General features: G+C 38.0%; 1 protein-coding gene across 2 annotated transcripts in view; it reads right to left on the minus strand.

Moving 5' to 3' along the window:
• slc24a3 (solute carrier family 24 member 3) overlaps positions 1 to 14602 on the minus strand; it is a 116908-nt gene that overhangs the window by 30186 nt on the left and 72120 nt on the right. For both annotated transcript variants that reach the window (XM_079843363.1, XM_079843364.1), the window contains exons 3-6: positions 10657 to 10733; positions 7322 to 7396; positions 6960 to 7044; positions 6747 to 6850 (exon numbers count right to left, since the gene is read on the minus strand). In XM_079843363.1, coding sequence (XP_079699489.1) covers positions 6747 to 6850; positions 6960 to 7044; positions 7322 to 7396; positions 10657 to 10733 — 341 coding nt within the window. The remainder of the gene's footprint in view (positions 1 to 6746; positions 6851 to 6959; positions 7045 to 7321; positions 7397 to 10656; positions 10734 to 14602) is intronic.

Consider the following 14602-nt stretch of genomic DNA (forward strand, 5'->3'; position numbering starts at 1 on the left):
CGTGACTAAACAATGGGCGCCAATGTGAGTGTGCACACCGGCGCGTAAAACGCCAGGCGTAAAAGCGTCATTTAAATTTAAAAAAAATTATTATTTTGACGCGGCGCGTCAAAAACTGGCCGACCAATGAGATCAGCACTTTTGTTCACGTGCCTGGAGCTGCTGAAGTGACAGTAAAACACGACTTGGTGGTGCTCAAGCACAAAACGGTTTTGCAGAGCACACATTGATACGACGAAGAAGTAGTAAGTAGACAAAGAAGAAAATGAGCTGATAATGCTGCCTGCCAGTAAGGCAAAAAGTGTGTGAATGGTTTTGGCCATAGACATAATATATCTGTGGTTTTGGCAAGCACGTAAATACTGTCTCTCTTCTTCTTCTGTGTGACAAGCGAGTGTCAGAAGCGTAAAGCTTCAGTAGCGCGATCAACTGAATGTGCACGTTCACTTCGGCGCATCGCCAGTGAAATCGCTTGGGTGTGAACACTCAAGACACGCCGAAAAACGCCATGAAAACGCTGGCGAGTAGCGCACGCGATATTCGTCCCGGTGTGAACAGGCCTTACAACTGACTCCCAAGTTTATAGCATTAGTTGAGAGATTTATTTTCCTTGAGAAAATTTGCCATGTATTGTACCTGATATAGATCCAAAATAATCGACATTGAATCTAAAAAAAAAAAAATTCTAAATCTAATCTAATTGTGAAATGTGTGCCAATACCCAGCCCTAATTGTAATTTCAGTTGAGGCAGACTTTAAATGCAAAAGGAAGAGCCATTCCAAGCTTTTTTTTATGACAATTTATTTATTTAATTTAACTCATTCGTTTTTTTAATGACAAAAACAAAATCGTTTTTCAGTTATCACAACTGTAATAACACTGGTTATTCAATAAACAGATATTAACTGTTACTAAACTGCTCAAAATAAATTTAAATTCCAAATTGATCCATATTGTGATGCCTATCGTATTGAGACATTGTTGGTGATACACAGCCCTAAAAATTACATGCTTTTTTTCATTCATGGGCTCATGCAAACCCTGGTATTAAAGGATTTTAAAATGTGCTTGTCATGCCTTTACGTCTTACATAATGTGTAATCTGTGAATATTTCCAGATTTAAAAAAAAAAGTTGTGTGGTCTTGGCTTACAAACTTTAGAATACCGAATTAAAGTGCATGAATCGGAAGTGAAGGAAATGAATGAAGTAGAAACCATATATGGGCATGACATCCTGTACTGAATCCAGCTGATCCATAATGTGCAATGTTTTGTAGGGCGATTCTTCCATAAAAAGCATTGATCTACGTCAGAGCTCCAAAAGTAATGCGCCATCACTCACGCCAGCACAGCTTAACTTACACCACAGGTGACACTCTTTGCTTTGTGTTTCCGTGGCAACCAGAAGCTCCAGTGTTGCAGATGTGTGCCCCCCCCCCTCCCCCTTAACTCTGATGGACTCCATGCGCAAGTGTGCAAGTGTCTTATGGCCTTGTGCCATTTTGGGAATGGTTTACTAACATCACTAATATAGGATGCTAATGTTGGTAGAAAACAAAGAGAACAAACACAAAATTACAGAATTTCATGTATGCCTCTGTGTGTGTGTGTGTGTGTGTGTGTGTGTGTGTGTGTGTGTGTGTGTGTGTGTGTGTGTGTGTGTGTGTGTGTGTGTGTGTGTGTGTTATATATATATATATATATATATATATATATATATATATATATATATATATATATATATATATATATATATATATATATATATATATATATATATATATATATATATATATATATATATATACACTCTAAAAAAAAAGGTTCTATATGGCACCAAAAATAGTTCTTGGCTCGTAATCATAGGGGAACCTTTTTTAGTGCTATATAGCACCATTTTTGGTGCTTCAGTGGTTCTTCAGCGGTTCTTCAGAGGTTCTTCACCGGTTCTTTGACTAAGGTGCTATATAGCACTAAAAAAGGTTCCCTTATGATTACGAGACTTTTTTTTTAGAATGTATATATATATATATATATATATATATATATATATATATATAAATATACACACATATACAGAAATATTTTATTATAACCTGTGATAATTTTTTCAGGATTCTTTGATGAACAAAAAGTATAAAAACCAGCTTTTTTAAAATTAAATAAATGATTTATTTTAATTACAGAAATATATTATATTTTAAAGTATATTAAAATAGAAAACCATTATTTTAAATTGTAACAAATGTGACCCTGGACCACAAAACCAGTCATAAGGGTATTTTCGCCTTTAAAGTTGTTCAAATTAAGTCCTTAGCAATGCATATTATTACTAATAATACATTTTGTATATATTTACGGTAGAAAATTTACAAAATATATTCATGGCACATGGATCTTTACTTAATATCCTAATGATTTTTGGCATAAAAGAAAAATCTATCATTTTGACCCATACAATGTATTGTTGGCCATTGCCACAAAAATACCCGTGCGACTTATGACTTTTTGTGGCCAAGGGTCACATATTTCACAATATTATTGTTTTTTCTCTCTTTACTGTTGATTAAACAAATGCAAGCCCGATGACTTGAAGAGCACAAGAGACTTCTTCTCAAAGTTCTTTCCAAATTTTTGATATATATATATATATATATATATATATATATATATATATATATATATATATATATATATATATATATATATATATATATATATATATATATATATATATATATATATAAATATAAGCAATAGCATTATTTATAATAGTAAATATGTTTAAAATAAATAGTTATTTACAAAATAAATTTGCTCAATTAATAGTTAACTAGTATTGTTTTTGTTTCTTTTTATAATGGAAAAGAGGATAAGAAGAAAAACAATTGTCTGTGACACTACGCTTTTCAGACTACCCAGAATGCCTCTATTCCACTGCCAGATGGTGACTGAAGAAAGACTGGGAGAGAGAAAAAACTATTAAGCCGTTTCCCATGCTTGTGCAAAGATAGATATAACCTCATATCCTCTTTTCTTTAACATAGTAAGGGTCTCGGAAGGTTAAACTGAAGCAGTGTGAACTACTGAATGAAGTGGAAAGCAAAGAGGACAGGATTTAAAAAAAGAAGCAACTCCACAGCTAACATGGCTGACCTCATCAGTTACTCTCGGTGACCCCTGAGAATAGTCTGCTCACTTCTCACTGTCAGTCTGCACTAAGTAATGGCTTTTTTTAGGGCAGAGGTTTAGAGGGGAGATGCACAGGTCACCTCATTCATCTCTAAATCTCCCTCTCACAGATGCTGAGATTTCATAATGCTTGCTCAGAACATTTGTGTTGACTGTCTAAAGTAAAAATAATGTCTTACTGGCAATGCATAGACAGTGTATTAAAGATGTAAACAGGGTTGGGGAAGATACCCCAGATAGCAAGTCACCATCAAAACAACGTTAAATCAATGTTAATGTGTCAATGTGAAATATCATGTTTGCATACGCAATTAATATTGAAAAAATGTTGAAATTTTATCCAAAAATCAATGGTAATGGCATTGAATAAATTTTACAATGTGATGTTGGTTCAACATCATGCTTGCACTCTCAGAAAACGAAACACAACAACTACAACTAAAGCCACACAGCCTGAAATCATCTGAAGATAAAATACAATAAATCTTTCAAGATCTCAGCAGAAGTTCTTGTTGAGAATTAACAGAGGTTTTATTGGAAATGTTTGGTCACCATTATTGTGATCAGTGTTTTGTTTTAGTTGGCCTCTTTGACCCTTGGCTTTTTATGTCAGTTTGTGGTCTGTGTAACAGTGTTTACCAAAACACACAATGTGTTGCAAAGAAACCCAGAAACAAAGATAATCAGGTGATGTAATTTTCAGGATCATAAAGTGGAGTAATTCACTAATCTTACCCTTGACCAAAAGTGGTTAGTTGTTATTAATAAATTATATTCACCAACAAATCTTTCTTGCCGATCAGACATTCTGAATTTAGATTTTTAAAATACATACAAATACAAAAAGTTTTTTTAGACACACAGACATCAAGAGTCAGCATATGATTCTCAACAATGGTGACATGCTTCATGCCGCAATGCATGCTGTATGTGTCTAATTTTTTTTCCCCATAATGTATTTTAAAAATCAAAATTAAGAATGTCTCATCTATATAGAAAAAAGTATTGTTGGTGAAAATAAGCTATTAATAACAAATAATCACTTTTGGTCATTGATAAGATTAGTGAATTTTTCTACTTTATGATAGAAAAATATACTGAAATCTATATCATCTGATCATCTTTGTTTCTGGGTTTCTTTGCAACAATTTGTGTTTTGGTAAACACTGTTACAAACACCACAAACTAACATAAAAGCTAAGAGTCAAACTGCACAACTAAAGGAAACACTGATCACCATAATGTTGACCACATATTTTCAATAAAAACATCACTATCTAAACCTCTCTTAATTCTCAAAAAAGAACTGCTGAGATCTTGAAAGATTTATTTTATCTTCAGATGATTTCAGGCTGTGTGGCTTTGAGTGAGTTTTAGTTGTTGTGTTTTATTTTCTGAGAGTGCAAGCATGATGTTGAACCAACATCACATTGTAACATTGATTCAATGCCATTACCATTGATTTTTGGATGAAATGTTGAAATTTTTTCAACATGAATTGCGGTAACAAATGTGATGTTGATTCAATGCAGTTAACATTGACATTAATATTGATTTAACATTGTTTTGATGGTTGCTTGCTATCTGGGAAAGTACCTTGAATATAAATATACCGTTATATAATACAATACAACATAATATAATCCAATTTGGGTTCAAAAGAAAAATGTATACTAAAGAAACCAAATTTATATAATTGATTAAAAAACATAGCGATGAACGCTAGCATTTAACAAACTATTTTTGTCAGGGTTCTGTCACTTCGGTCTGTTAATTCTTGGTTTTGTGACCGAGCTCTGACACTCCTTCTGTCTGGTCGTTGTAAGCATGCGGTTCTGAATTCGCTCGGGCTGCGCGTTCTTGTTTTGGGTGTGGAGCTTGGTGTTCGGATCTCAGCACTTCGGTTTGGAAGATCAGGCCCTTCCCATTGGAGATTGCTACACAACTCCTTGTCCAAGCTCTTGTTCTATCCAGACTGGACTATTGCAATGCTCTCTTGGCAGGCCTTCCAGAATACACTGTCAAAACTCTGCAACTGATCCAGAATGCTGCAGCAAGTGTGGTCTTTAACAAGCCAAAGAGAGCACACGTCACACCTCTCCTCATAAAATTCCACTGGTTGCCAACTGCCGCTTGCATCAAATTAAAGGCACTGATGTTTGCCTACAGAACAACCACTGGCTCTGCACCCCTATACCTAAACTCATTATTCAGACCTACGTGCCATCCAGAAGCTTGCCTTCTGTAAGTGAACAGTGCCATCTCAAAGAGGCATAAAATCGCTTTCACAGACCTTTACCCTGAATGTTCAAAGCTGGTAAAATTACCTGCCCATCTCTCTGTACTGTGCTGGACTAACTGGGACTGGTCGCGAGTCTGCACTTGCATATTGTTGCCTATTGTTGGTTTGATTGCTTCTATTACTCTCCTCATGTGTAAGTCGCTTTGACACTTATGATTAAATGTAATGTAAATGTAATGTACCCTGCCCATCTTGATATCTGTTATTGGTTTATTTTGGATTGGATAACTTTACAATAGGAAGAATCACAGACAACTCTGTCTGGTCCGCAAACTATGCTTCACAGACTGGAATTGTTATTAAACATGATAGCCTGCAATAAGCTTGCGATCCAAATTGTCTGTGTGTTGATTTGCAGTGAAAAGGAAAAAAAAGAAAAAAAGATTATGGAGGAGGAAATGCTTGGGGAGACGCAGAGGAGCAAGGATTGTGTGTTCTGCAAACAGAGTTGGAGGTAAATAAATAATTTTGCATTTTGCTGCTGTTGCGGCTGGTCAAGCAAATGTTTGTGCTTTGTTTATGTTTGATATAATGGTAAAGCTGTGTATGCTAATTAATTCTGATATTCTGGTCTATAACTCCTCCCCGAACTTCCTGCTGCCCTGTATCTTGCTCTCTCATTGGCTGTAGATCATCGCCGATATAATTTTCAGGCAGAACACATTTCACACAGCAGGATTTTGAATCGTGGACAGGTCCAGATATTTAGCATGCCAAATATCTCACAGGCGTTGACAACGCATCATTGATTCATTCAGATCATGTTTTTGATCATTCACACTGTACAATAATAGGCACTGATTTGCCTCAGATTTCAGGCATTTCTCTGTGATTTCGCAAAATCTGTTGGCTTTAGATGAGTGCACACACAAATTTTCTCATTCGCGTCTTCTGGCTCTTGAATGTTTAAAAAGGCAAAGCTGAAATAAGTTTAGTTTGAAATACAGATAGCAACGTGTGCTGTTCAGGTCTCATCTGCGCTTGCGCGCTATCAAAGTTTTTTTGATAATCGCTGTTGTAGTGTATTATTGGGAAGCCAGCATGTGTATCGAAATAAACATTAGTGGAATTGTCTGTTTTACGCATCGTTATTTTCAACAAACCATATTATAGATGCTTATGCATCGTCCGATTTGAGATCAACCGCGGTACAAGTTTGTGCTGTATCATGGGTGGAGAACGGTATGGTTTGATTTTTTTACCGAGAACCATTACACCCCTAATGTATTAATGTGCAAAGTAATGAGCACCTGTGCAGTAAAGATCCCACACACTCCGATGATGCAGAGGATATTGAAGACAGCAGAGCCCACGATTGTGCCCACTCCCACATCTCCTTTGGTAATAAATACACCTGCACAGAGAAGACAGGTTGGCTAACAAAGGACACGTAAAGGTCTGTTCAAATGTGAGAGGTACTGTTTTCCAAAGGCAGGCTGTGTTCAGATCAGCCAGATGTTTACCTATGACTGAGGTGAAGAGTTCAGGAGCTGAACTTCCTGCTGCCATGAACGTGGCTCCTGCTACATCCTCACTGAGTTGGAAGCGCTATAACACGTTCATACACAGACAGAAAGAGAGACACGAAAGATGAAAATGCTCATTTGAACCAAACAGAATGAACATCTGCCATTGGTCAAAATATAGAAATGTTTAATTCATACACATTAACTTATCTTTTATAAACAAAAAAATTAAAACAGCTTTAAAGTAGCTGAACAAGAGAAAATATTTTAAATAAACAATTACACATTTCACCTTTAAATATGCTTTAAAAGATTTATCAATTGTAGATCACTAGCTAAGACATGAATGAATGTCTTACCTCACATATCTTCTCCAGAGAGGGCACAAAGTAGTCATCACAAACCAGTGCCAGTGCGTAAAACATATACATGGCCTTTAGAGAGAGAGAGAAAGAGTGAAATTACTGAGTTTCCACTTTAAGCTCATCCGTTCCTTTTGAAAGTCCAGGACCAAAATGATGGTCTGTTCCTCAATCAGCTATGATATTCAGCTACCCCTTTATGATTATATTATGGTGCTTTTTTGTGATTTTGAAGACACAGTGTTCGTTCACTTTCATTATACCAGTGGTTCTCAACCAGGGGTCTGCGGCCCAATAGGAGGCCTCAGCAGGGCCTCAAGATTGCTCACGATAATGCAAAACAAGCATGGTTTTGATTAGACCTTATTAGACCTGGAAAAATCATGTAAATGAATAAAATCATGAAACTGGCCATATTTATAGTGAATATAAATGTTTCTAGTTATGCCAAAATGTAAAATATTGTATAAGGTCAAAATTTTGAGTACAAAATGTTTTTTAAAATGCAAAAGTCATGGGGCCTTTGATTATTGTTGTGGACAACGGGGGCCTTGGAGTCGAAATGGTTGAAAACCATGGCATTATACAGGAAAGAGACATTCTATTCAAAACTTCACCTTTAGTGTGTCTACAGGAAAATCATAATAGTGTAGAAATAGCATAGAAATACCACATTAAATAAGATTGCTACATCGGATGAAGCCTCTGTAAGTTCACATTACATAAGAAGGTAAAAAAAGACTCTAGAAGCCACTGCAGGGAGCGCATGGAATTTGTGCAAAGCGAAATTCTTGCGTGCGGGCACATTTGAGTTCATGAGTGTCAACACCATTAAACTCTGTTATTCTCAGAGCAATCTGCCCTCCAGTGGGATGGCCGTCTACTGGGACTATTCAGACCTTTTCTTAGAAAGTGTCCCGATGACAGAAAGGCACTGATGGAAGCTTGTGCCCTTTACAGAGTGAGGGGGTTTAAAGTTTATTTGTCTCATACTCAATAGGGATGAAATTGATGGGCTTTTTTTATAGTTTAACTTGTTTTGCATAAAAAAGCTGTGTGTGGGGATTAGTTGCTCCAACATCTGCTGTGGTCAGATGGGTGTGAAACGCAGATGTCATGGTCCTTCTACATGCGATGTGTACGTATGCATACCTACAAAATGAACATTCCTATAGCTGTAGAACATGGCGCCAGCATTGCCAAGGTCATGGATTCAACTCCTGGGGAATGCAAAACTTATAGAAATGTATACTGTATACCTTATAAGTTAAATGGAAGTCTCTTTGGATAAAAGCGTTTTCCAAATGCATAAAAGAATAATAATAATCATAAACACTGCTAATGCTTATTATGACATAAACAAAACAAAACTAACTAAATAAATAATTATAATTATATAATTTGTGTATGTTAAACAAGCATGGATTCACACAGAACTAATATTCCCATACATACACATGGATGCAAGCACACACTGTCCTTTCAAAGCAAGCTCCCATTCACCCCTGGGACCTGTTTGCCAACTGTTTCCCGCCAAGACTTTGCCAATCAGTGCATCTAATTCAGCCGCCACGCTGCCATGCTCACACTGTGTGCCCATTACGTAATCTCTGCCTCCCCTCCACTCTCATTCACTCCCCTTCCATTTATTCTTGACCTTCTGACAAGGCAGAGCTGTGCTACTGAAGCCCCTAAAGATAAATAAAACATGTAAACAGCTGGAGGGAGTCTTAGAGGGTTTTCGCTGTGGCTTTTACCATCCACTCACTCTCTGCTTACATGGGCAACTATCTAAACAATGCACAACAATGGCAGTGTCAAACCAACTCTGCAGGGGATTTGAACAGGAACACACAGTACTGCATCAGTACCTGCTTCACATGGCATGCTTCACTTAAAAGTGTGCTCAGACATGGCCTACGGGGGCAGAAAGGCCTGATGCATGATGAACATGATGGAACAAAACAACTAGATTTATTTGATTAAAACCAACTGCAGTGGATTTATTTAGAGAGCATTGATTCCTAATTCCTTAATATTTCACATTCCAGGTTCAATATAAATTAAGCTCACTTGTTGCATGATGTCAATTACCACAAAACAATTTTGACTCGTCTCTCAAAAACAACAAAAAAACTACAGCTATTTTCGTTTGAAAAGTGAAAGAATAATTGCTTTAGGAATATGAAAAAATATGTGTATGTGTTTATTTGGTCATAGAGTAGAGCTGGTATAGCCTGACAAGCCAGACCCACATCAAGATGTTGGGTCTGGAAACTCACCATTGACAGGGCTCAATCCGTGGGGCTGGATAAACTGTTGTCTTTCAAATTCCCTCAGCACGCAATTGGATAGCGCCATGAGCGCCACAACCAACCAGAGCAAAGAAGAAGGTGAAGCCGAGCTAATGTTAGTTGATAGACTTTTGCCGTATCCGGTAGGCAAAACTTCGAACATATCTTCTTTTCTTAAGAATGACTTCAGTGCCGTTCTTCGTTCTTTTCTCAAAGAAAAGCTTAACTCCAAGTCTTCCAGAGTCGCGGTCAAAGCCGATTCAAAAGACCGCTGTTCTTCAGCTTCTTTGTTTACGAGTAGCACGCAGAACCTCCGCAACTCTGCCCTGACGTGCCGTCATTATGTTAAGCCCGCCCACCGACTCTACACACACTGTGATTGGCCTGACCAGAGCTTGGTTTTTCCAGCTGTCAGGTCTACCAAGAGTTGCTAGACTACACTTGCAGCAAAATAAATGTTCTGCCGCTAGGGTGCGTCTAGATTGTTGGTAGCTGTTTAGAGTGTTTCAATGAAACACACTTCAATGAAAAACTATTCTATTGAGTCATGACTCAAAACAGCCACCCAGCTCAACTTCTAGTGTTATTCCAATTGGCTCCTTTTTAAACCTCCAGAGAACACTCAAAACAATCCATAAAAGAACAGAAACTATAGGAAATACTGTTGGCAGAGGGAACTCTATTGTCTATTATTGTAAACAAATGATTGAGTCATCAGGAATAGACTGCAAAACTATAAATCTCTCTCTCTCTCTCTCTCTCTTTAAGTTGTACAAACCAATCTCTGCTTGAACACCTCTTATTTATTTGAGTAAGGTAATATAACCTGACAATTCCATGATCAATTCACTCATGTGTACCAATGAGCAAGTCACAAATAATAAAGGTAAGGACAGAAATTGCCCTGAGCCCCTGACTCTTGAATGCAACACACAGACTTCAAGTGTTCATGTTATTTTATAGATTTCAGCTAGAATAAGGCATTCAAACTACTGTATCGAATGCTGAAAATAAAAAGCAGAGGATAGAGATACTTACACACAGTACATGCAAGGCTACGGCCCCCTCCATTCGCTCCTGGTTGGTGAAGATATCATCAGGGAACTCGTGTATACCTGCCAAAAACATGCAAACACACATTCAGCTACATGAATAGTCCAGGTATAAAACATAGAGCAGCGCACACGTGTCTCAGAGAGTCATCCCTCTCATTATACACCATGTAATTAAGAATATGGATCACTCCAGAGGAAAAATAGTAAATGCTTTCAATCACATACTAATTACAGCGTAAGTAGAATGTGCTGCCACTTTTGTCTCTATTAAAAGAACCCACATTTTTTTCCCCAGAATCTTATGACTCTCTGTTTAAATGTGGAACACAAAAGGAGATCTTTCAGAGAAATGTCTGAGCTACTCTCTTCCATCCAAAGAAAGTGATTGGGGACCAAAAAAGCACTAAGCAACAATTTTTTGAGAGTTCTAAAGCCACATTATATGATTCGCAAGCAACAGACTAAATATCTAGCCTGGAAAATCTTGCTTGACAGCCGTGGTCATCATTAACATTCATTTAATGGAAAAGAGCACATTGGACATTCTGCCTATCATCTCCTTTTGTATCCAATGAAAAAATAGGTTTCAAAACATGAGGGTGAGTAAATGATGACATAGTTTTAGACATTTCTATCCCTATAAGAGTCAAAAGGATTCATTCATTATTCATCAGCCGAACCCATACAGTGAAATATTCAAAATGACTTTATCAGACGTCATTCAATGAGCTTCAGAGAGAATTGACAACTATATGACTGTGGCATTGGTGTGATTTTCAGGAGCTTTTCTTGCGGTTCTGACGACGTTACTGCTGCTCCCAGTCCATAGCTACACTGTTAACAAGCTATTCACTGACACAGCGTGTCACCCTGCCAGTTCCATTGATAAGCCCGCAGCCTGCCGACAGAATCGGGTCAGTGAGAGTGGCCACTTATTTGCCTGGATTCAGTTTTACATGTTCTAAGATGGGAGTGACAAAGTCAGCCGTGAGCTCTCTAAAGTGTTGCAATTGTGCTCGTTCCTACACAGCCCGTTGCCATGACGTCAGCATCCAAGATACTACAGCCCTGATTGAAAAGCGTTGAGACCCCAGAGACCGGCTTTGTTCCATTCGGGGAAAAGCCTGATCTCTTTGTGCAAACTTGAAACCTGATTTATTTCAGTGCTGACAGACAAATAGCTCAGAATATGTGTTATGTTGAATGTCTGTCACTTTTCATGACTGACTGAAAGACAGACAGTATCTAGAGAAACTAAAATAAATTGCTTGTCTGATCCTCTCACACTGTCCCCCAGCGCCATCCAAACCCCCCCCCCCCCCCCCCCCAATATTGTTAGAAAGAAAGTCTTCAAATGTCTGTAAATAACAATTTTTTATAATGTTTTTCAAGTTATTTCTTTTTTTGAATTTACATTTATGGGTATATTTGGCCCTGACACTAACACTAACTTTTCATAAACCTTTACTAGTGGCAACATTGTTGGTCATAATAGAAATAAACCAACAACCGAGGGACAGTCGCAATTTAAATACAAATATTAATGATTTTCACACAAGAAATATTGAAATTATAATTTTTTAAATATAATATTTTATAATTAAAGGGTTAGTTCACCCAAAAATGAAAATTCTGTCATTAATTACTTACCCTCATGTCATTCGACACCCGTAAGACCTCCGTTCATCTTCGGAACACAAATGAAGATATTTGAGTTGAAATCTGATGGCTCTGAAAGGCCTCCATTGGCACAATGCACAGTTCACTCTCAAGACCCTTAAAAGGTACTAAAGACGTCGTTACAAAGTCCATCTCACTACAGTGGTTCTACAATAACTTTATGGAGTGACGAGAATAGTTTTTGTGCGCAAAAAACCCCTAAATAACGACTTATATAGTGATGATGATTTCAAAACACAGCATCATGAAGCTTCGAAGCGTTATGAATCAGTGAGTCGATTCAGCAGTTTGGATCGCCAAATTTCAGCAGTTTGGCGGTTTGACACGCGATTCGAATCATGATTCGACTTACTGATTCATAATGCTTCGAAGCTTCATGATACCGTGTTTTGAAATCATCATCACTATATAAGTCGTTATTTAGGTTTTTTTTTCTGCACAAAAACTATTCTCGTCACTCCAAAAAATTATTGTAGAACCACTGTAGTGAGATGGACTTTGTAACGACGTCTTTAGTACCTTTTAAGGGTCTTGAGAGTGTACCGTGCATTGTGCCAATGGAGGCCTTTCAGAGCCTCGAACGGGTGTCGAACGACATGAGGGTAAGTAATTAATGACAGAATTTTCATTTTTGGGTGAACTAACCCTTTAAAAGTCTAAGTCTGGGGCAAAAATATGTACGCAAAAGGCATTTAAAAAGTAGCAGTAACGGAAGCATGTAAAAAGTTTCCTTCATATTAAAATATATTTGTATTGTAAATTGTGATTACCGCTTTGCACAGATTTAAATGTTACTCTCCTATGCCGCTACTTTGTAAGCAAAGTTAACTACAAGCCAGTTCTCAGTTTCATATAAAGATCAACATAACAGTATTTGTATAACACAGCAGTCATTACAGGAATATCTGCAAGGGTGTTTGTGCGTGTCCATGGCTGCACATTGTGCAGCGACATTCTCTCCTAGATCACCGGGGAGGTTGAATGCGTCAGCAGGCTTCACACTGCCCCCAATGCCCTAAACACCACAGAGGTGAACTCAAACAACCCAAAAGAACTCACAAAACAATGCTTTACCGCCTTTACTAGCATAAAAAGAGCCTGTCACCTGGTTCTTCTGTATGTTAGTAATGAGACAAATCCTTCATAAATACACTGACAGTCTCTGAAACTGTCCCAGATGTGTGTGAAAAGATAGACTGACCCTCACACTATGACCTCTGAGTCTCATGTCAGTCTCCTATTGCTCGTTTCACCCACAAAAACAGTGCTTAACTTGAGACAACGGCTTCTTGATGACAAACAGATGAATAAAAAGCTGAACCGAGAGTCAGCTGTCTATTTTTAATAATAATAATAATTAATTACATTTATATAGCGCTTTTCTAGGCACTACTCAAAGCGCTTTTACATAGAAGGGGGGAATCTCCTCAACCACCACCAATGTGCAGCATCCACCTGGATGATGCGACGGCAGCCATATTGCGCCAGTACGCCCACCACACACCAGCTGATTGGTGGAGAGGAGACTGAGGGATGATACCAATCGTATATATATATGGGGATGATTAGGAGGCCATGATGGACAGGGGCCAATGGGCACATTTTTTTGGCCAGGATGCCGGGGTTACACCCCTACTCTTTATCGAAGAACATCCTGGGATTTTTAATGACCACAGAGAGTCAGGACCTCGGTTTCACGTCACATCAGAAGGACGGTGCTTGTTACAGTATAGTGTCCCCATCACTATACTGGGGCGTTAGGACCCACACAGACCACAGGGTGAGCACCCCCTGTTGGCCTCACTAACACCTCTACCAGCAGCTACCTAGTTTTCCCAATTTGGTCTCCCATCCAGGTACTAACCAGGCTCAGCCCTGCTTAGCTTCAGTGGGAAACCAGTCTCTGGCTACAGGGTGATATGGCTGCTGGCCATATTTTTATCCCAGGAACAACAGATTTGCTCTGGTGCTCATGGTTCACATGGTTTTCATTGTTGATGTTGTCTTCGTTAGAGAGTCACAGACTCTCGGTTCTGGTCCCAATGCAGAGTGTTCCCTGGCACAAGAGATTCTAATTAATCTAATTTCAATTACAGCACCAATGAATAAAACCGCAATAAACAATAGCCAGTTAGTGCGAGTGGATCAATTAAAGAACAGCAACAGAAAGATGAACTTGGCAATGTTGAAAGGGTCTGCAGAAAGGTCCTTTCAGTAATTACAGAGAAGGCAAACAAACAGAAATGAAT

This window comes from Gobio gobio (genome assembly GCF_949357685.1).
Source record: "Gobio gobio genome assembly, chromosome: 18".
NCBI lineage: Eukaryota > Metazoa > Chordata > Actinopteri > Cypriniformes > Gobionidae > Gobio > Gobio gobio.